Genomic DNA, 24146 nt, shown 5'->3' on the forward strand with positions numbered 1-24146 from the left:
GATTTAGCTGCTGCTGACGCCCCCCACCTTTCCCCCCGCTGCTGGTTGGCCCTTGGCGGGATCGCAATGGGTAGCAGCAGGTAGGAGTAGCAAATAGCAGGTAGCAGGAAGGTAGAAGGGAGAAGAAAGTGAGCAGCGTGCGGTGACCTTCCTGCCTTCCGCTTCTCGGTCCAGGTTCACTGCCGGCTCTCCCGAGCTTTCATAAAGTTCATGTGGTGCATCTGATGCTCCTTTGATCCGTGAACAGCTTTCTTTTCTAAGCACTTCAGATGAAGCTCACCCGTACTGCTAAGTGGCTGAATGGGCTAACGTGTGCAGAACTTCTCAGAGTGGAGATCCAGGCCCTTAGATTGATACAAAGGGCCTCATTTATAAAAAATGAAGCATCGCTGCTTGAAAACAGCGATGCGTCACTTTTCACTGCGCCCTCCTTGCGACACCAGTGATGCGTCATATTTACAGTATGACGCATCATTGCGCAAGGAGTTACAGATACGTCAGTATTTCTGACGTATCTGTATGGCGCAAAAGTGACGCATTGCTGGAGTGTGTCAGCCCCATGTGACAGGGCCTGCGTCAGTCTAACGCCTGCTGTGAGGCAGGCGTAAGAAATTGACGCATTTGCGTCCTAGAAGTGACGCAGTGAAATCTCATAGATTTCACTGCGTCACTTCTACAACCCTTTCTTGCGCCAATACGCCCCCCCTTGCATACATTATACCTGGCGCAGGTATAATGTGGCGCAGGGGTTTACAAAGTGACGCATCTACCTAGATGCGTCACTTTGTAAATATGGCGCAACAAGGCGCATTTTTTACGCCACTGGTGCGTCACAAAAAGTGACGCACCAGCGGCGTAAAAGTGACGCACGGCCTCATAAATGAGGCCCTAGACTTTGTTGCCAAACACCTCAGATGAGGCCCACGCTCCCTGCTAATCTTCTGAAGGTTTAATTCTTGCAGCACTGGACAAAGGGGAGAGGCAGGGCCTCGGCTGCGTCCTCAGGAGCGAGGGGGTCAAGCAGTCCCGGCTCACACCTCGGCAGCTGTCCGGCAGCTTTTCCAGGCACACAGCCTGCACACAGTGCACTTTATTGTTGGAAGCAAGACGAACTCTGACACTGGTGCTTGAGGTGCACCCAATGTGTGACAACAATGAGCACTGTTTGCTCTGTTGAGCAGAGCAGCCGCCAGTGCTCCCCGTCCAAGAACGACTCGCCCTTTCATATTCTTAGAGTCTGCTTGCATTTTTTAAAATGCATTGGAATCCACAGTATCTGTTTCACTGGTTGCTTCTCAGCGCTTTGAAACCGCTGAGTAGTGTGTGCAGCACTCTAAAAAATGATACCTTTCAAACAGTCAATCAAATGTTAGAAAGCTACAGTGGACGTCTCTGCAGACTTCGAATCCTTTGGCTAAATGGGGGTCTACCCGGAAGGTCGCAGCTCGGCCTAAGGCCTTTCTGGACGTGTAGGGTGACTCTACTGTGCTTTAAGTGCAGACCCTAGCCCAACAACAGGAGGTGGGTGCCAGGACTCAGGGGCTACTCTTCCCACCCCTCCCCCACCGCCACCATTATTTCCTGCTATTCCACTCAGTAGGTATCCTTCACGTCTTATCTGCATCCCTGGGGGCCATAACCTACAAGCAGGGAGAACCTGTTCTAAATATGCCAGGCCCCCTGGGGCCTGCTGTCTCCTCCAAGATGAATAATTGCATGACGTGTCTGTCAGCAGAGAGCCTTGGGGCACTGACATTGAGCAATGTTCTGAGTTAAGTTGTGCCTGGGGTCAGCAGTGGGGCGTGTGTGCATTCAGGAAGCGCCAGTGAGAGGCTTGTCCTTACAGTCTCCTGCTCCTGGGACAACTCCTGCTTCCTAGGCCCACTTCCCAGCATCCTCTGGGTTTCTGTCATGGGTTTGTTTCCGCAGGACCTGCCATTTTGATTTATTTATTTGATGTATTTTCTTTCCCCCTGCAGGAGGCAGGTAACGCGGCTGTGAAGCATCCTACTCAGCCCTTCGCACGGTTGCACCTCAACTACAACTGCTCCCAGATCTGGAGAACGACCATTGATATGATGCATGCGTAGACGTTGACCCCACATGGGGACCAATGCTTCTGATACTCAATCACTGAGGACACCACTGAGTCCCCATCTCTGTGAGTGCCCTTGAGGTGTTACTACTTCCCTCTGCCAGTCCCGTGGAGGTCTCATAGGCGTACCCTTGACTGAGCGCCACCGTATCCACCAGGACCCTGCACTTGTTGACAGTACCACAGAGCCGCAGCAGAGGGCGCTATCGCTCACTCTGCCACAGGACTCAAGTCACTCCTCACTGCTGGGCCTAACTAGCACGTGTTGCTTCTTAGTGCCAATATGGGCCACACTCACAGCCCTCACGCAGCAATATACATGTCACATAAATAAGCAGACAAGACAACTTTTGATGGGAAAAAATTGATGCAGGTTTATTAGCATACCAACTATGCCAACATGGTGGGTTATCTTACAGACGATCCAAAGGCAAGCCGCCCTTCGCAGCCTACCACCTGATGGGCCAACTTGCATCATGGCCTTAGCCAATCGGTGCTTAGCGGTTGTGGTGAGGAGATAGCCCCTCTCACATCAAGTGAACCATTGGTCCACCCGTTCAAGCGACCCCTGGTTGTACAGGTTTCAAACCGCCCGTAGGACAGACAGGGCGCCGTCGCACCCCAGGGTCCACCGCACAGACTTCCTGGGGATATTAGGCTTCAGCACCCTTTGTGCTCCTGAAGAGGGTACCCCTGAGTACCTTTCCGCCTCTGGAGCGCACTGTAACTCCGCCACAGCCCTGGGTGTGGCGACCGTCGCAACCAGGGCTCCCCACCAAGGCCGGCTCTCTTACTTACATCTCACTACTTTTAGTGCCTCCCCTAGATCTAGGAGGAACAAATCCATGCCTACTCTGGAAAGATGTCCCCCATTGTCCTCAAAACACCCTGTGGATTTGGCATGCAGTAGCCTGTGTCTTATGAATCCAAATACCAGTTGCTCAGTGAATTACGCATTGGATGGATGGATGGATAGGTTTTTATATAGCGCAATATCACCGCCAGGTCTCAAAGCGCTTTGCATTGGGAACCCATCCTGGTTTTTCCCTGTGAGATAGCCCCTACTGGGTATCCCCAAGGTGAAAGTCAGGCATCCCGCCGCGGGGGGCCGTAGTGGAGATTAAGCAAGCTATTGCCCAGAGTTGCAGAGTGTGAACCTGTGATTCGAGTAGGCACCGATGCGAGAATTACCAAGTCCGTGGACATTTTGGGCTCAAGACCCTGCCGCGTCAGGAATTGAACCCTGGTCCCAGGTCTGGTCTCAGCGTCCGGGTCTGCCTCCTCTAACCAGTGATTGCGCAGTTGACTCTCCTACGCGCAGCCTCCATTGCTTGCCCAAAACGTGCTCCTTGCCACAATAGCCGTGGCGTGATCTCGGACCACCACAGTTCACGTGTCCCTAACATGTTGCTTATTTAAGTGTGGCCTTCATGTTCTGAAGCAGTGTCCTTTTCCCCAGGGCCGTCAGGTCGTTCCCTCCCAGGTGTATAACTAACATGTCTGGGGGAGGGGAGACTCTACCCAGTTCCTGCTGTAGTGTCCCCAACAACCCATTCCATCGCATGCCCGGGTATCCCAGCCAAGTTATTTCGGTGTTGGAAAAACCATGCCTCCACTTCCTGCTTTCCGCCCACTGTGCCAACCTGGAGACACTCGAGTGGCCCATCACCCAGACCTTTGTTCCAGGCAAATAAAGATATGTGATGTTGCAAAATGCTCATTTGACAAAACAAAACACCACACTGCAAACCGTAATATACACCACACAACACACTGCTGTTAGTAACAGTGCACTGGTTGCTGCCAGCCAAATAACTTTAGTGGCTACAGGCCATAGCAAATTGGCAAAGTAAATTCACTTCAAAAACCCCACTTTGGCTAGTCGCCAGGAAACAGCTGTTGACAGATCTGATAGTTTGTGGGCTCATGGCCGAATGTATCTTTTGAAACAGTGGGATTCCCACCGCCCCACCTGTTTGATACCCTCGGCTGGCAAGCCTTTCTTAAACGCTGTAGTTGCTGCCCCTATTGTCGTGTCCTGATTTTGGTTGCCTCGGAAACACCACGGAGATGAAGCTTATCCACAACTCCCCTACACCGGTTCACTCTACACCAATATATATACACTGGTGAACAGAGATGATGCCAATGCCGGGAAAGCAGGGAAACAAAACAAGGAAAGGCGGGGAGACACAGGAATCAGGAATCCAGGATGCGTAGAGAACAGGAAATTCCCCTCTCGGGTCAGCAATATCTTCTCCTGTAAGTAAGAGGACTGATTAATGGAAACGTTCAAGTGACCCCTCTTATGTGTATCTCCTTTGTCTTCTATATGATTTACCTGGATACTGTGTGTAAAGCATCTACCTAGACGTGACTGGGTTCTGTTATCTTCACAGAAGAAGTCGATTTATAAGATGCAGTAAAAGGAACACTCCTATAGATAAGGGATATATATTAGATCTTAGTGTCTTTGCTACTGGGGACTGTCTAGACTAACATAAGGCATAAATATGTACCAATTCTGTAGCGTGCTGTGAGAAGAATGTCTCCCTGTTACTCCACAAGAAGCCCACTGGTTCTCTAACAATGATTCCCTAAATACGATAGAGATATTTTAGTTTTCCTGTAGTATGTCCAGTAGTTTTAGAAGCCCCCTTTATATATCAGGAGTACCTGTTTTGTGCCTGTAAACAACCTATAAAATAACGTCCTGGAGCGCTGAAAACTTATGTGAGTAGCTCCAAATCAAAGACAAAAATCACCATTGCCGGTATAATTATCACGGATACTTCTCCGTTCAACCCAGCTCCAATATAAACACTTCGTTCAGCGCAACCTGCCCTGAACGTAATCTTCCTCTAAGAAGCTATAAATCACAAGCTCTATAATCACTTAGCTCTGCACTCGACGGAAGAACTCGGGAAGACGCCTCGAGAACACCAACCGAATCCCGACGCGGTCCGAACGCCAACAACCCCGGAAGCAATGCACCAATCCCGCAACGAACGCAAAGCGTCCTACCAAGGACAAGGAAGGACTAAATACTCTATTCACGCATGCGCTAGTCCTTGCGCATGCGCTCTTCCGTGAGTAGCGGAGCTATTGCCAACCATGTCACTGCCAACCACGTCAGTACGGGTTCGGCAGGCATGACACCTATGCAAAAAGAATGGCTGCGGAAACGCTTGCAAGGGTCATTCTTGCCAGACAGCGCCAGGCATGCGTGCATTATGTGTTCCACCTGGTACTTTGTGAGGGGCGTGCTGTCTGCGTGGAGAAAAAAGGTAACCGTCTGCTGCTGGGCGCAGGACCAAGTAGGCGGCCACTAGACTGACTGGGCAATACCTCGCTTCTCCCAGGCTGTGCATCCAAAACACCCTTCCTTCCCCACGCTGATCCGTCTTTGACCTTCTTAACGTTATTTTGAGGGAATCGCCAGAGTGCAACACATCCTGTATCGTCAGAGCCACCCCAGACATGTCATTCTTTGCTCTGGTCACCAACTCACTAATCCTAAATGCCCCAAAGAAAGCCATGCTGAACGTGGCATCAAACAATGCTGCCTCAAGAGCCGAATGAGTGGCCTTGTGCACCCAATCCAGCATCCCCTGCAGTGTCTCAAAGTCTATGGGTGATCTATTGTCCGGTGCCTTTGGTTCGCTCCTGGCCCACCCTTTTAATGCTGCACTGATCACAAAGGATTTGGTTGGATCTGATTGGCCCCTTAGTCTAGCATGGTGGCTGATGGCAGCCAGATGGCCTGAGATCCAGGAGTGACTCTTCCCGTTGTCTTTTGCCCACAGATTGAAAGGCTGTGCTCTTATTTCTAAGGAGGACCCACCTTCTTCCCATGCTCCCGCCACTGCACAAAAGTTTTGAACACCTGCCCTGTATCTCTTGTTTGTCCTTGGTGCTAGGGAAAGCTCACCCAGTCCCCTCATTCGATTTTCCAATTCAATAGGTACCAAAGATGTGCCGGGAAAGGGATCCCCTCCTCTCTCGCTCTCGGCCACTCCTCCCGGAATCGGCACCACTGAAAACAAGAGAGAGCATTAGCCCCTGTGTTCTGTACACCCTGAATGTGTCGCACCCTGCATTCAACATTACTGTACAGACACGCCCGCACCAATTCCCTCAGGAGGCACAAAACCAGGGGGCAACTCGCAGACTGGGAGTTCATGGCCTGCACTACCGCCAGGTTGTCCGACCACAAGAGGACCCTCTTAGCTGCCAGCACTGCAGGCCACAAGTGGAATGCTTCCACAATCGGGAACAACTCTAGCACTGTGATCTTAACCGTGATCTTGTTCTTGTGCCAGGCGTTGGGCCATTTCTCCGCGCACCATTCCCTGTCAAAAATGGCCCCAAATCCTTCCCTATCTGATGCGTCTGTGTATAAAGCTAGGTCAATTGTCTTCACTAAGATGGTTATTACTGCTAGGTTCTTTACTGAATTGAACCTAGTGTATCCACAGGATTACTTTGATATTAATCACCAATTTTAAAAAAGGTAAACCAATACAATCATGAGAAGAAACACACAGCAAAGAAAGATTATATTCAAAATAAGTTGTATTGAAGTTAATCAGAGAGAAAATTTTATGGGGATAAAGCATAGAACAAAACTCTTAACATAAAAGTCATGAAAAGCAGTATATCTATGTCAACTGGTCAGTTCATAACAGTACATCCGCTCCACAAATAAAAGAGGAAAACCAAAATCATAAATGTATCATGGCATCCTTCAGTGCAAACAATGCTGAGGAGTTGATGTCTTAGGTCGACGTTTCGGTCTTGTATGTTGTCATCTATCAGACCATCATCAGGACTTAACTTTTCACCAAATAAAACCCCTTAGGTGTATTAAATGTAGAGGGCTGATCATCTGGAGTGGGCACTGGTTCCAATTGGATAGAATTAGCCAGGCAGATCTGTTTGGGCTCTTCTTTGTGTTTAGAGCTTATTCGGTAGGAGTGAGTTGGTTGCTATCCAGAATGATCAGGAATACTCGCAATATTAAATACGAGACGCCGGTCGGTCTGCAATCGTCAGTCACTTTTTACGTGATATCCTCTCGGGCTCCAGTTGAGAAAATTATTGTAATTTTCTCAACTGGAGCCCGAGAGGATATCCCGTAAAAAGTGACTGACGATTGCAGACGGACCGGCGTCTCGTATTTAATATTGCGAGTATTCCTGATCATTCTGGATACCAACCAACTCACTCCTACCGAATAAGCTCTAAACACAAAGAAGAGCCCAAACAGATCTGCCTGGCTAATTCTATCCAATTGGAACCAGTGCCCACTCCAGAGGATCAGCCCTCTACATTTAATACACCTAAGGGGTTTTATTTGATGAAAAGGTAAGTCCTAATGATGGTCTGATAGATGACAACATACAAGACCGAAACGTCGACCTAAGACATCAACTCCTAAGCATTGTTTGCACTGAAGGATGCCATGATACATTTATGATTTTGGTTTTCCTCTTTTATTTGTGGAGCGGATGTACTGTTATGAACTGACCAGTTGACATAGATATACTGCTTTTCATGACTTTTATGTTAAGAGTTTTGTTCTATGCTTTATCCCCATAAAATTTTCTCTCTGATTAACTTCAATACAACTTATTTTGAATATAATCTTTCTTTGCTGTGTGTTTCTTCTCATGATTGTATTGGTTTACCTTTTTTAAAATTGGTGATTAATATCAAAGTAATCCTGTGGATACATTAGGTTCAATTCACTAAAGAACCTAGCAGTAATAACCATCTTAGTGAAGACAATTGACTCTTAAACAAAATCCCTTGTAGTCATCTCTCACTTTAACTATTCATTGCCCAAGCCTACAAGGTTATATTGGGTCTTCCCACTTTTTTGATACTCGCCCCCAGGAAGGCACGCAACATCACCTCCTGTACATGAACCATAGGGTTAACAATATTTAACCCTACGACTACAGTTATTTAACGACCAAGAAAACCCACGGCTAGGAGCGAGAGACTCGCCTTCACCACAGTGAGGCACACACCCACAGCTTACTGCCTGGGGTGCCAGATGTGAGGGGGAGGCGATAGAAGCCCCGCCCCTGCCAGCCACCCACAGGCATCGGAGCTGAGCTGAGGTCGCCAGCATCCGACCCACCGATCCCCCTATGGGCCCAACCCCAGTGCCGAAAACCGAGGTGTCTGACGGGCAGGTCCTAGCTCTCCTTGTCCGGCCTCTGCCCGGGGGGAAACGTGCCGCTGTGGCCACTAGACTAAAGGAGTGCCGGAGTGCAACCGGGTCCCAATTATGGGCACCTAGAGCACCATGCACGGGAGGTGCCCTCTAAAATGCGTGCTACCTCCCTCCCCCATGGCTGTCCCAATCGGGCACAGGCCACTGACCATGTAGGGAAGAGACCCCACAGGCCAGGACAGGCTCGCAGACGGGAGCCTCCCTAAGTCCTCCCCGGTACGGAAGAATGAAAACGGGGTGCACAGTCACAGCTGCCCCCGCGACTTCCATTATCAGTGCCCACAGAGCCCACTCAGGGCCGGGGCAGCCCAGCGGCAACACCCGTGGCCAAGCGGGAGCTGGTGAAACCCCCTCCCCCCCAACAGCGGCCCGCACACATGCAGGCCACCCAGCCCTGATACAACCCCCAAAAGGGGGAAACGGGCGGGGGGTATATGCACTCACCGGGCAAGCAGATCCGCAGCTCACGGACACAACCAAAACTGCGTCAGGGTGAAGACAAAAGAGGCCGCCAGGTGGGAGGGGGAGGCATATATACCCACACCCTACTCCCACCTCGGCCGGAAAAGACGCGCCTGACCCAGAGGGGTCCCTGGACACTAGGCTGTCCAGTGTGCCATCTTGTGGCACTAAGGGGGCCGCCCTCTTATGAGGGTCCCCTGCGGGGACGTGTCGGTCAGCCCGCATTTACTCCCCAGAGGGGACATGGACTGGACGTTCGAGCTGGACTGTCCTTTTTGGGGAGGGTCAAGACAGACTTTGAAGTGATTGGTCGCTGTCTTTTGTGGCACAGGGAGCATAGAACCAAATGGCCACTAACCACTCATGGCTCAGACTGATTCCGGCATTTTTACAGAACTACTTACAGTAAAATGGAATGGAATGCTTAATCTTGGGGTTGTACGAGAAACCTATCTGTATGCTCATGCTTGTTTTGTGCATATTCATAGGGTGGGAGTTCCAGAGGGGCAGCTGGGTGCAGTCTGGGCACATTTGGCGCTGGATGAGGGTCCTCTGTTGTGGCAGCACCCCAGTGCTGGATCATTGGTAAACGTTGTGAAGAAGCCTGTCCTTTTCTGTGCAGCACCCTCAGCTACATGTATGTCTATCGCAGCCTGTGTGCTAACCAGGGAGAGACTGGGATTGACTCTTGCAGACTGACACAAGGCCTCAGGAAACACAGGGCCTCATTTGGGCCGGCCCTAGGGTGGACCACTGGACCACATCGGCCATCTTCGACAAATGCAACACCTTTCCCAGCCAATTAACTTTTCAGTGATTGCATTGCTTTTCTCTGCCACAAACTGCGTAATCAAATGACAAAGCCCCACGTTTTACAGTAGCGGGGGTCTCAGCACAGGCCTGACAGGAAGATTTGAGAAGTAATTAATGTATTTTAGAGGGCAAAATAGAGACCAAACCCTGCAGACGTGGGAACAGGACACAGTAGTGGTCAGATGCAAAACGTCTCGCCTTTTATTAAGTTAAAGCCATTTGTGTTGCTATACAATACCATCAGCAAAGCAAATGGCCTTAAGTTAATCAAAGGCGAGACATATTGCATTTCCAATGCTTGTTTAAGTTCTTATCATGTTCTTCGTTTTAGAAGTAGGGGACCCTTATATAATGATGAACTTGCTATACATAGGGAAATACAATAAGTTTGAAAAAGGTCTATAGCCAAGTTAAAACACATAAATAAAGATCAGAACTAATTAAACAAACAAATTAAAGACCCACATGAAGAGGACTAATCACCAACTTAATAGAAAAATTCTTAAATTTTTATTAATCAAAAAAGCGTATTTTGCAATTATTTAATTATATTTCATGCTGTTATGCGTTCAGGGTGTGATCCATTATTTACACAGCAGCATTATAAAAATTCATAAAAAACACATAACAGACATACACATAGCATTAGACAAGAAAAGCGATGGAGGCAATGCGGTAGATAGAGACTACGCGCGTTTCGGCTTATCAGCCTTCATCAGGTAACCGTCTATTGCAAGTCAAAAAACCCCAAACCAGAAAACAGGTTAAAACAACCATTCGTCAGTAGCGGATATTCCCAAAAATCGGAAAAATAGAGAGAATGATGGCGAATATAGAGGAAGACACAGTACCTCCAAGGTAGAATGGGTCTTGCAAATATCCTCTTAAGTGTTTGTGGACTGCCGAGAGATGAAAGGTCCTACAAGTACGACGAAAAGATAGTCGGATGGTTGACAGGTAATCTGAATGATACGTTGGGCACCAATCAGGGGCCGGGAAATTGCTAATGCACACTTGCAGAGATATCTGTGCAATGCGGCGATGGTAGGAGGTATGGCCCTCGAGCTTCAAACCACGTCGTCATGCCCGGCGTCTGGATCGGATGAAAAGTGCGGCCAGAATCGACATGTTCTTCAGCATACTTGCCATATACGAGTATATCGTCTTGAATGGCAATAGCACCATTTAAACCCTCAAGCGTATCTTTCATCAGCCTTTGAAAAACAGAAGCAACACTGGCAAGGCAGAAAGGCATGCAACAGTACCTGAAAAGCCCTTCTGGTGTAACAAAGGCTGTCAAATGTTTAGATTTCTCATCCAGTACTAATTGATGGTACGCACTTGGAAAATCAATGCAAGAGAATATCTGTGCACCAGATAATGTAAACACCATCTCATGCAAATTGGACAAGGGGTGGGCATCCACCCAAATGGCAATGTTTAAACTACGTAAGTCTACACATAGCCTGAGATCACCAGAGGATTTGACCGAAATCACTACAGGAGAAACCCACGGTGATGATTCAATGGGTTCTATAACGTTTTTTTCACATAGATCCTTGAGCATGTCTTTGAGTTTGCTCCTATAGGAGAGAGGAACATTTCTCACCCTATGGTGGACAGGTACAGCATTGTTATGTAGTTTAATAACATGTTTAAAACCCTGGCATTCACCTAATTTCCCAACAAAAACACTTGGGAATTGTACCTTACATTCATCAATGAAATTGGCACTATCTCCATCAACGGTTTTAACAGACTCTACTACATGAACTGGAGGATTGGCCCTGGGATCAAGTCTAATTCCCATTTGCTCTTGGTGTGGCCACCTCAGAAGTGATTGCCCTGATCTAGCAAGCGACATACATTTTCCCAAAAGTGTGATGTTCCAAAAACACTAAATCTGCCCAGAAATATCCGTCCAAATCAATTGTGTGCCCAGTGTAGCCCCCAAGTGTACCATCAGGAGCTGATAGTATCTTATTGGGCCATTTGTTATTGACAATGTCTAGGGCAATGATGGTATTCCACCCTCATGAGTCAACAAGGAATCCAAATTTAGCACAGTCAACAGAAATTATACAAGAAGGAAATGTACTAATTCCTTCACGTACGCAAACATTTGATAATGGTATTGATATCATTATCATTGCTGTCATGAATACTATCCCACTCATAAATATTTTGTATCATGTTTACCCTTATAGACATTGATTTACATGCTTTACTAAGTGCCCTTTCTTGTTACATTTAGAACAAATGTTCTCAATAGCTTGACAGGTTTTAGAGTTAGCTAAATGCATGTTACTTCCACATCTATAACACAGTGAAAGGGTGTTCCTTCTTTCAGTTTTCATACCTTTACATTTCCCTTCAGACCTAGGAAAAGTCTCACCTTTTGTGAAATTGACCTTTTGGGTTTATCAATTTTTTGGGAAATATTAAATACATTGCTTTTATCATTACCTCTAATTTCTTTAACACATTTCTCAGAATGCTCCATGGATTGTGCTACTTCAAAGGCAGCACTTAAAGACATGGTCTATAACCTTTCTTGCACTTTTTTGTTGTTTGTACTCATTAAAATTTGATCCCTGAGAACCTGATCATACGAAATGTGCTTGAAATCACACGTAACTGCAGGAGACCTAAGTGCTGACACAAAGTCTTCAATCGATTCATCAACTTGTTGTTTCCTGGAATAAAATATATATATATCTTTCCATGACTATATTTTTATTTTTTCAGTACCTTTGGTTGAGTTGCAAAGATGCATATTCATAAACATTAATATTTCCAGGATTCATTAAAGCAGGCAAGTTTTTAAACTCCTTTAATCCAATTCCACCTAAGCAATGTTTCAACAAGGCAAGCTTTCTTTCAGGTTCACATTCCTCCCCTTCAAGCACTTCAGCATATGCCAGAAATACTGGTTCTCAAATTTCCCAGTCCATAGGGGGTTCACCAGACTTTGCCAAAAAAGTAGGAGGCGGTACAATTCCTGACAAGGCAATGGTAAGAATACAATGAAAGAAAATAGGGGAAAAAATAGAAATGAATAGGTAATGCAAAGATGCAATCATAGTGTGTGTGCATATCACAGAGAAGATGAATGCACATGATCAGTTCTGTAGGTTCATTGTAGTAAAACAATACCTATTCCCGAAATGTACCTTAAGTGACACGCTGTGTGCGCAACACCTTGAAAGCAGAAAATGCATTGTGGATACACAGTGTGTGTATCACCGTTGAAGATTTTGAAAACTTTGGCAAGATTTTGTTGTAATAAGAAAAAGCACACTTTCTCGCTGGTGTAATTTCTTCACGATATTATAACATTCAAGTTGGCAGCATGTAAAGTCAAACAGGGTGACCTTGCGTGAGGACGCGTTGCTCCGTTATATGTTGCTGCGTCGCAGCGTGTTCACAACATAGCGTCGTTGCTAGGAGACGCAGAAGATACTCTGCGGCACAAACATAGAATGATGTCGCCAGTTGAATAATGCAACGAACAGCCGCTGCTCCGATGTTTCAACGCAGCTCACTCCAGATACTCAAAAATAGAATCCACACTCCAGGTACACCGCAATAGGAATATGAATGTGCAGGACGTCGTAACGCTCACACAGTCTACCACACTTCACGGTCACTGCAGTAATGTTGGTAGATTTGTGAAGGAGTGAAGGATACACTTACGGAGAGAGGTGCCAAAATTCGCCAACATGGGCGTATCGGGACCGTAGAATTCCAATCACTCGAAAGGTGCCGTGGATGAAAACTTCATTCAGAAATGGGGAAGGAGGTAAATCCGGCCAAAGCAGCAATCACAAATCAGATGAGAACACTTGAATACGTAGAGTCGTTGCTTCGTGCCCGCTCGTCGCCAGTGTTGGAAAAATGCTTGGCAAGAAGAAGCAGTCAGAAACGGAGCGATCTCAGGAAACATATTTTATTGCAATACACATCTGCACAGATTGCAAGCCAAGTGACGAATGAAACGTTTTACATTCTGTCCCCCGCCCCAACCTTCCATGAATCCAAAACATAACAACATGTCGTTTATTCGCGAGACAGCCACGAGCCATGGCACGCAGTGCCATGTTCGTGTCCACTTCGCGGCCACCATGAACACATCGATGCACCCGATACCATCCTCATCCATCACCTACACAGCATCAAAATCCAGAGACATTCACTCCTATGGATCTGTTCCTTCCTGACTGGAAGGACCTAGTCAGTCAGCCTGGCAAAGTACACCTAGGGCGCCTGAGACTTCATCTGCGGAGTTCCACAAGGATTCTCCTGGGCCCGACCCTCTTCAACGCAGACATGATCCCTCCAGCCAGCATCATTCCCTCTCACATCAACATCCTCTTCTATCCCAACAACACACATCTCATTCTCTCCCTCACGAACAAGACACACAATACCTGGAACAAGTTCAACGCCCACCTAACTGACAATGCCCACCGGATGAAGACAAGCTGTCTGAAGCTGACCTCCATCACAACTGTTAATCATGATCTTCGGGAAGAGCACTTTACCTTGTTTCTAAACCTGATGGCTAACAGAGCTGGGAACAACACCCACCCCCACCATCCACACCAAGATTGTCATCCACAGAAAACTGGACTTGACTACCCAAGTCATCACTGTCACTGCCTCATGCTTCCATAACCTGCAGATGCTGAGGAACATGCACTCTTCACAAGCAAGCTTTACAAATGCGCCAGCCTGTATGCCGGGATCAACAAAACACTAACCAGAAGGCTGCAGACCATTCAGAGCTCAGCGGCCCGATCACTATCAACCTCCCACGCCAGAACCACATCACAAGACATCTGAAGGAGTTCTGCTGGCTCCCCATACTCAAATGAGCACCACTCAAACTCCTCCCCCACACTTTCAAGACAACAATCGCATGTGCTTCTACAAAACTTCCAAACACCCGCACTCTTCTAGACTCCTACTTGCGCACGTCCCACGCATGCGGAGAACCTGCAGTCAAACTGTAGCGATCGACGCAGATTCCTTAAAAGTTGCACAGTTCTTTATTTCTCATTAAAAGATGACATGTACGTAATCTCCAGCTGAGATGCCCACGACAACAGCTCTCCTTCGATTCCTGCCCGCGTTCCCATTCCATATGAATCATCATATGTCCATGCATCACAATAATGATTCTGTGTCCCAAGATATCTCCACATATCCCCCCTCCCTTCATGCATGTATATGTAAAAAAAAATTACAGGTAAAACTACTAACGATATCTCATAAACTAAGAACAGTAATGAAATATGTATCTAATAAGCATGCATTATAATATACAATAAAGTAGATTGCACTTGCCAGATGCGTAATGTAATGCATTCCTCCGGTACCCTGAAAATACGCAAAGTCCCAGAACTCTACTCCTTTCCATCATCTAACATCACAAAAGAAATCTTCAGTTTAATTGCCTTCCGTGGCTGGGAGAACATGCTTTCTCTAGTTTGTTTACATGGCCTGTTTTCTTCACTACCACCCAATCTCCAATCTCCACATTTCAAATTTATATTTTCCACAGCCTTCCTGCTGGTTTAATAGTCGTCACTTGACCTCTGTAAATCTGCCACTGTCGTTTCCATACTTTCACAATCCACCCACACCTGGTTCCTCTTTTCTAAGCACATAGGAGACTCCTGTCATATCGTAACGCCTGACCCTGACTTTCGGACAGGGCAGGCAAGAGGAGGAAAAGGAGGAGCCTGCAGTAGGCGGGGGAGGAAGTGGGGTCATGCGAGGAAAAGGTGGAATAAAGCGGCAGCAGTAGAACGAGCTCCTGTGTCCCGTGTCTTTCTTGGGGCAAAGAACGTTAAACTGGCGACAAAGGTGGGATCCGAGGACCCACTGCTCCTGCCCCCAAGAACCTACTGTAGCGCGAGGAGAACGCGTGACTGGAGGCGCGCAGACGAGCGCTCAGCAGTGCAAGACAAGCACAAGGCCAACTTGCTGAAGCGGCCCGCGACCTTCCGTGCGTGACCTGGATGCCAACAATGACCAAATCAGGGTGAGCTGAGTTAAATTAACTACCCTGCAAAGAAATAATTGCCCAAGTTTACTTGGTGGGAGTAAAGCTTTCATGTCCTTCCGGCGGCCATCTTGAAGTCAGGCACCATTACATACAATAACATTGGACCCTACGGTGGCCATTTTGAGGTCAGGCGAATTACAAAAAAAACCTGAAACCTGCAAAATGTCGCGGACGAGAAGCCCCACAGCCTGCCGGAGTCACAGTCTCACTCACTATGTCAGTAGAGGCCGTCCCCATGCAGCCAGCCGCCACTGGGTCCAATACATGCCCTGTAACTCGGGCCGGTGCTCATGGGAGTACCTTTCCTGCGCCCTCCTGAGCCCCTAACGCTGACGTCTGGGAACAGCATGGGGCGCAAATGGAAAAGCTGGGCTGAAGATTTTGAAGACTTCATGACGGGTCCGCAGGTTTGTGACCCCAATCAGAAACTCATAGCTCTGCAGAATTGAGTGGGAAAGGGCATTGCACAAATAATCAAGGAACTACCGGCCGCCAATACCACGTCCTTTGAAGATGTGAAAGAAGCTCTAAATAGAAAGTTTCTCCACAAACAAAACCATGACTATGAACGCTACACATTCAACCTTGCCTCACAAGAAAAGGAAGAGTCAATGAGTGACTTCATCGCCCGCATCAGACGTTTCGCCCGATATTGCGAATTTGATAAATTCAACACGGAAGACGCACTCCGTCTGCGCATCATCGAGGGATGCCAGTCAGAATCGCTACGTCGTCGACTACTAAAAAAGCACTACACTCTCGAGGAGATAGAAGAACTCACCCGCATCAATGACCAAGCAGAAGAACACGCAAAAAAGATGGAGACTAGTAAAACCAAGAAAAGAGAGCAAGCTCTTCGAGTACAGTCTCACACGACTCGAGGCGTTGCCTTGACCGTCTGAAGTCTGGAAGACTCACGAGAACACTTTGCACAAACTCTCCTCGCAGCAGGGCCCGAAACAGCCAACTCAGGAGAAAATCATCACAATGCTATAGGTGTGGGCAAGATTACCCTCATGCAGGCCAATGCCCTGCAGTTGGTCAACAGTGCCGTCGATGCGGAAGAGAAAACAACTTTGATGCTGTTTGCCAAACTCGCCGTTCAGAGGTAAAACAGACCAGACAGAACACCGAATCACGTCACCACGCCAGAGCTGTGCAAGAATGGAGAGACCGCTACTCCAGCTCATCAAGATCAAGCACTCAATCAGTAAATTATTACAGATCCCAGCGCTCGATGTCCAGATAATCACCTTATCTCACTCCCATATCACAGGACAGTGATGAATACGTGTGTATGGTGGCAGTCCCAGACAGAAATACCCACGGCTAGATATCCAAATAGGAAGCCACAACGCCAAGTTTGTACTGGATACAGGCGCATCACTAAACTACATCTGTACCACAGAATATCAGAGCATGAACCCTAAACCGAAACTAGAACCAGCAGCAGTGCGAGTTTACACGTGAATGTCCAAAAAACCATTGCCATGTCTTGGACAGTTCCACACCACCCTGACGTACAAAGACCGACAAATCCATGCACATATTCATGTGATTGAAGGCCCTGAAGCAGCAGACTGTCTCCTCAGCCTGCCAACAGCAGAACGCTTAAAGCTGGTCGAAATCCTATACAAGGTGGATGACTCACCGGACATCGTCAACAAATTCCCGAAACTATTCAGTGGACTAGGAAAACTAACCCATTTCAAAGTCAAGTTACATATCAACGAACAAATAATACCCGTAGCGCAACACCGCAGAAAAGTACCCTTCTATCTGCAACAAGCGGTAGATGATGAGCTGCAGGACTTGCTGAGAGCGGATATCATAGAGCGATCTACGGGACCCACCCCATGGGTGTCACCAGTCGTGGTCGTACCTAAGAGAGGTCAGGACAACAAGGTACACCTGTGCATGGACATGTGAGCCCCGAACACGGCTATCGAAAGAGAGCAGCACCCGGGACCCCATATCAGTGACATGATCACATATCTTAACGGAGAAGCGGTCTTCTCAAAACTGGGTCTTAACAACGGATATAACCAACTAGAATTACATGAGAAATCAAGATACATCACCACCTTCACCACTCACCAAGGCCTCTTCAGATACAAACATCTTAATTTCGGAATCTCCTCAGCAGCCGAGATCTTTCAGGAGGCCGTCCGGTGGGTTATTCAAGACATTCCAAACTCATTCAACTACAGCGACGACATCTAGGTCTTTGGGGAAAACCAGAAAGAACATGACAAAGCACTTGATTGAGTATGTCATGTCCTCCTCAATGCCAACCTCACGCTCAATCAGGACAAGTGCGAATTCCATAAGTCAACACTCAAATTCTACGGCAATATCTTCTCAAAGGACAGCATGAAACCTGACCCAGAGAAAGTATCTGCCCTTTCGGACACTCCACAACCACGTGATGTCAGTTACCTCCATTCATTCCTAGGACTGGCCAGTTACTGTGCCCGCTATATCAAAGACTGTGCCACCATTAGCTATCCACTCAGAGAGCTGACACGTCAAGAACAGCAATTCCTATGGTCAGCCGCCTGCGACCACGCCTTCATCAAGATCAAAGTGGCGGTGAGCATGGCAAATAATTTAGCCTACTTCAACACCAAACGGAAGACCGAAATCGCTGTAGATGCCAGCCCAGCGGGGCTAGGGGCAATCTTAGCCCAATATGATGATGAAGCTGATCACATTGTCGCATATGCCAGTCGCAGTCTCACTGACACAGAAAAGGCCTACTCTCAACCGGAAAAAGAAAGCCTGACGGTTGTGTGGGCGTGTGAACACTTTCACCTCTTCATCTATGGGAAACACTTCACACTCATCACTGATCACCATGCGCTGATAACCATCTTCGGCAACCTGCGGGCAAAGATGCCCCCATGGATTGAACGGTGGGGAATTCGCCTACAAGACTACACTTACATCATTATTCACAAACCGGGGAAGGCAGAAAACTCGGTGGATTACATGTTGCGTCATCCACAAACTCGAACACAAGTGCGACATTCTGTGGCGGAAGAATACCTTCACTTCATCATTGACCACGCCTGCCCACCAGCGGTCCCACTAGAAGCCATTCAAGAAGCGTCCACCCAAGATGCCATGATTCAGAACATTATGCATCAAATCCGTACCAACTCGTGGAGACACTTAGAAGACACCCTCAGAATTAAAGCTGTCAACACTCAAGAACTTACAGCATTCAAACACGTCCAAGAAGAACTATCTTCTATCTGACGGACTACTACTGAGAGACAGAAGAATTGTGATCCCTCAGAGATTGAGACAAGGAATCGTCAACCTGGCACACGAAGGACACCGAGGAGTAGTAGCCACGAAGAAAGCGTTACGAGAATGCGTCTGGTTCCCGTCCCTTGACCAGATGGTGGAAGCCATGCTTCAAGACTGCACATCCTGCCAACTAGTGGGATGAGGTGAACCTCCAGCGTCACTGCAGATGTCGGACCTCCCGGATGGTGTATGGCAACAAGTAGCCATTGACTTCTTCGGCCCGTTGAAATCAGGGAAACACATCATCGTCATCATAGATGAATACTCTCGTTTTCCCATTGCTCATCAAATCCTTTCTGCCAAAGTGACGGCCGTCATACCCGTCATTGACGAAGCATTTGCAGCCACCATTCAATGGACAAGAATTTGCAGACTTTGCAAAGCACCTGAACTTTAAACATCGGAAAATTACACCCCTATGGCCCCAGGCCAATGGAATGGTCAAACGCTTTATGGGGACAATCAAAAAGACTATACAGCAAGCTGAACTGGCCCACCGTGACATTCAACCAGCACTGAATGAAGTGCTACAAACTTATCGGACCACGCCACACAGCACTACGAATCAATGTCCTGCCACTCTAATGCTCGGGCGATTCCACGCACCCGGCTCCCAACTACAGATGCTGTTACACAATCTCGAATCACAACTACAGATCATGAGACTCTAGTGGAACTTGATCACGACAAGAAATCCAAAATGAAGGAATGCGCTGATCATCGCAGGCACGCAAGGACGTCCAACATCTGTGAAGGAGATTGGGTGCTGGTGGAGCAGGACAAGAGAACCAAAGCAGACAGCCGCTACCTTGCACACCCCCTACAGGTCACAAGAAGAAAAGGGACAATGGTCACTGCAGAATCCGAGGGCAAGCAGACGACCAGAAACATATCATATTTCAAAAGGTGCAACCCCTCTGCTTATCCTCGAATTTGAGAGCCTGATCTTGACACGGACTCATCAAGTCAAGAAAGAAACAGTGATTATAAGTATCGTCAAGCACTGGAGTCTGATGGCTCGAGAGACAAGAGCCCACCTGACCAGATGCAAGCTAGCCGACCGCAAAGGACAATCCGGACACCTGCTCGGCTCATTGAAGAACTTTGAAATGTAGTGGACACGTAAAATACAAAAGGGGAAGGTGTCATATCGTAACGCCTTGAGGTTCTGTAAAATTCTGTCTTGACCTATGAGGTCATGGTTCCGTCACGATTTTGGTAATGTTGTACCGTATTTAGTAAGTGCGGCTAATATGGAGTGAATTCGTCACGTTAACTAGCGAGTTCATTACGTATTCAGAGACTTCGTCTTGAATATGGGTTCCATTTTGTCCTCCATTTTGTGTTGCCATCACGTAGGCTCGTGGGCCCGTGGAGGTGACCAAACGAACGAAGTTGCATGGGCTTCGCTGTTCATGCACTTATTAACTAAGCCTTTTTCTTGACTCTAAGGTGCATTGTAAGAAACTGACCCCTTTATCTGAAACTGACCTTGCTAGGCCAATTTCCTTGGTTGATCGTAATCTGAGATTGCCAGTCAAAGTTCAGGACATCGTTAACTTTTAGGTTCTTTATACATGCTCTATCTTGCTTGTTATCTCTCATTGTTTCTTTTCTATGTTTCTTCATTACATGCATTGTGCTTTCAATTATGGGTTTGTCCGGCTCGTGGAAATTGAATTTGGGACATTCCTAATAATTAACTTGTGAGTTGGGGCAATGTAAACTGAAGGTTTTTGCTATGTGATACTTTGTTTGAGAATGTACCTTATTGGCTAGAATCTTGCGCAGTGGGTGTGCATTTGTAATGTGAATTTTGGCATAAAAAGGGATGTCTTGCTCTACGAAAATTGAGCAGTTTCCTGAGTTGTACACCGTGTTGTATTGCTGGGATTACTGTTACTAGCTGCAGCTAATAAATTTGATCTCTGACGCCACCTAGAAGTATTCCGTGTCTCTGTTTGCCAAGACAGGAGAACCCGAAGACTTTGGGCGTGTCCCTGGCGCCGCTGGGTTCTAAAAACCCGGTTCTTCAGTTGGCGCCCAATGTGGGGCGACTTCAGCGGTACCGGTCCAAGCCCGAGGATCGTGAGGAGCCACGTGAGAAAATTCTGGAGGAAGGCCATCCACTTCATCGACCCCTGTATGTCGACGTGGACCGAAAGTCTTTGCTGCGAGGCTTCGCGCTTTCCGACGGTTACGAAGGACTGCTGCCCTGACTGTCACCCTGTCTTGGACCCTTGATTGATCCTTTGTAGAGCAAGACGATAGACGGTCTTCTGGTGGCGTGACAGATACTTTGGTTAAGTATTAGTGGGTCGCTCCCACGATCTTTGTTCGGTCCTTGGTTTTGATTCAGATATTGCAATAGCTGAAGCCGAGGGGCTCGCATATTTACAAGTGTATCGATAGTTGATAACCCCTTGAAGTTTGAAGCTAGACTAGTGAGCTATAAGATGCCTGGTCTTAGCAAATTTGGGAAATGGTTTGGTTGTGGTTGCAACAAGGATTCCCGATTGGAGGACTCGTGTCCGATACCTCCGGTTGGAACTCCAACTTATGAACTCTATTGAAAACACGGAGTGGGTCCCATTGCTTATAATGAAGTATGGGTTCACTATACGAGAAAAGATGGTGTTTTACGATGGCCCCAACATGGTAGTTTCGAATTAAATATTTTAGATAATCTGGAAGTTGTGCTATTTAGGAAGAAAGCCCGGCCGGCGATGTTTGACTCTTTCCGCCTTTGGCGCAAGGAAGCCAAACAGCGAGAAATTAAGCAAGCAAAGAGAGATAGGAAAGATAAGAATATGTCAGTACTACAAGCTGCTAGGCAGTTTAAGGAAGATGGAGAAGAGCGTGTGAGTGAAGTCTTAGATAGACAGAGATGTATGGCTATCGATAAATGTTATCCGGCCTTGCCGCCTTCCCTTCCAAAAGTGAATGAAGACCCTGAAAAAGATCCTTTGATCTCTCATTTGCTGAGATTGCCACCTCCTTATGTGCAGAGTGCTACTGCACCTCCATTACTCCCGGTTGTTGCACCCCTTGTTGTTCAACCTCCTGCTGTTGTTCAGCCACCCGTTGCTGCACAGATGGTTCTCCCTCCTACGGCGCAACCCCCTCTAGGGTCGCCAGCTTTGTCATCAGCTTTGCCTCAAACTCCTTTGCCTTCTACTTCTGTATCTCCGACTCCTGCTACTCTTGTCCCTACGCCTCTTTTGCCTCAAAATACTCTTTCTCCTGTTCCTATGGCTACTTCTTCTCCTTCTGCTCGAAAACGAATGACTGAGACTGTTGCTAATCTTTTGTCTCCACTCTTTCGGTCATTGAATATGACCCCTGTTTCGGAACGTAGGCAGAGTCGTAGTCAGCTTCCTAGTCCCGAAGAGCGGGCAGTGTTGGATCTTTTGGCTCGAAGATGGGTTTTAAATGCTTCGAGGTATAATTTGCAAGCGATTATGGATGTTTTCTTTCAGTGGGAACCGCCGAAGCAAAGGTATGTTTTTAATGTGATGTGTACTTTTCTTCGTCAGGAATGGGAAAATAATGAGTTGGGTCCGATTCCGCAGGAAGTGCTTGATGTTCAGTCAGAATTTGCTCAAGGGACGATAGTGGAGTCCGATGTTACAGATGCCGTAGAGATGATACTTGTTTACAGGTCTAGGCTGCCGCCTCAGACATTGTACGAACCAGATTCCTTCGTTAGGAGGAAAGTGAAGCAGTATCCCATGAGAGAAGTTCCCCCTGTATGCAGACGGGCAGTTGCTGCCGATTTAAATCAGGGTATTCAAGCTGAGCCAGCTCATTTTCAGCGAGTATGGGTACATGTCCCTTGGAAGAGAGCAGAGGTCTTGGCTCTTAAGCAGACCTTACCTGACCCCCGTAAAAATCCTGCTGGTTATTATAAAGAGTTGTCTCAGACAGTTGATGCGTGTATTATGAATTTAGCTGACATAGATATGTTGATGGGTAATGTAGTCCCTCAACCTTTGTGGGTGAAGATTCGTCATGAGAATCATGCGCAGGAATTAGGAGATAAGTGGGCTAATATTGTTGCTACAGATGGTCGGCAGGTAGGAGGTGCCAAACCTGAACCTTTAGTTGCAGAATTACCTGGTAGAATTATTAATTTGATGAAAACTATGATGCCTGCTTTACGAGTGAATTGGGATAAGTTAGCAGCATGCAAACAAAAGAGAGATGAGAGTGTGTCTGATTTCTTCACTAGGTTTGAGGAAATATTTATCGATCATAGTGGTCAGGATATGAGTACTGAAGGTGGTCAAAGGTTGTTCGTGGACAAATTTGTCTTTAATTTGCTTCCCGAACTTTCTAATAAATTAAAGGACTCTGAAAGTTCATGGGCTGTTTCTTCGTTGGCCCAGATATTGGCTACTGCACAATATTATGAGAATAGGGATAAAGATGAGAAGGATAAAGTAGAGAAGAAGACTAAAGAATTAAAAACAAAAGTTCTTTCGCAGCAAGCTTATCCGCCTCGTACGAATCAGCCTCAGTTTCAGCAACCTCCACAGCTTCAGAGATTGTTACAGAAACCCGAGTATTTTGCTTCGCGATTTTTGCCAGGCCCTAATCAGTGTGCTTATTGCAGAGAAGAAGGTCACTTTAAGCATAATTGTCTGGTTCTGTTACAGCGTGCGAATGATGTATCTGATCAGAGAGGTTGTGGTAGTTTCCAACAAGCTCCTAGGGGTAGGGGACGTGGTGTGTTTCCTCGGAATGAGCGTTCCTTTCCCCCTCAGAATTCTGCGAATTGTTTTGACAGACAGAATGTTCCGACTGTTCAGTCTTCTCAGTATTATGCTGATGACTATTGTGTCGAGAGCGAGAGTGCTGGCTACAATGATTGCTAGGACAGTCATGGGCAAAGAGAGGGAGTAGTGTCAGTTCCAGTAGACCAGAGTGGACCTTATGTTAAAGTGATTACATTAGGTGTGGCAGAACCTTTTCTTTTGGATACTGGTGCGACAAAGAGTTCTATTATGCACTCTAAACTTCCTGGCGCACCTTTGTCTGGCTTGACCAATGTTTCAGTAGGATTTTCTGGCGCCCCAGTTCGTAATCCGGTTTCTAGTCCTTTGCCTCTTTCTATTGGTCCTTGTGAATTGGAAGCTCCTCTT

General features: G+C 47.1%; 1 protein-coding gene across 1 annotated transcript; it reads left to right on the plus strand.

The window, feature by feature from the left end:
• Nucleotides 1–22733: 22733 nt before the first annotated feature.
• LOC147725864 (uncharacterized) lies at nucleotides 22734–23879 on the plus strand. Its single transcript, XM_086963379.1, has one exon. The coding sequence runs from the start codon at nucleotides 22734–22736 to the stop codon at nucleotides 23877–23879; it is 1146 nt and encodes a 381-aa protein (XP_086819505.1).
• The last annotated feature ends 267 nt before the right edge of the window (nucleotides 23880–24146 follow it).

The sequence above is a fragment of the Lissotriton vulgaris genome, chromosome 3_1, assembly GCF_964263255.1.
Source record: "Lissotriton vulgaris chromosome 3_1, aLisVul1.2, whole genome shotgun sequence".
NCBI lineage: Eukaryota > Metazoa > Chordata > Amphibia > Caudata > Salamandridae > Lissotriton > Lissotriton vulgaris.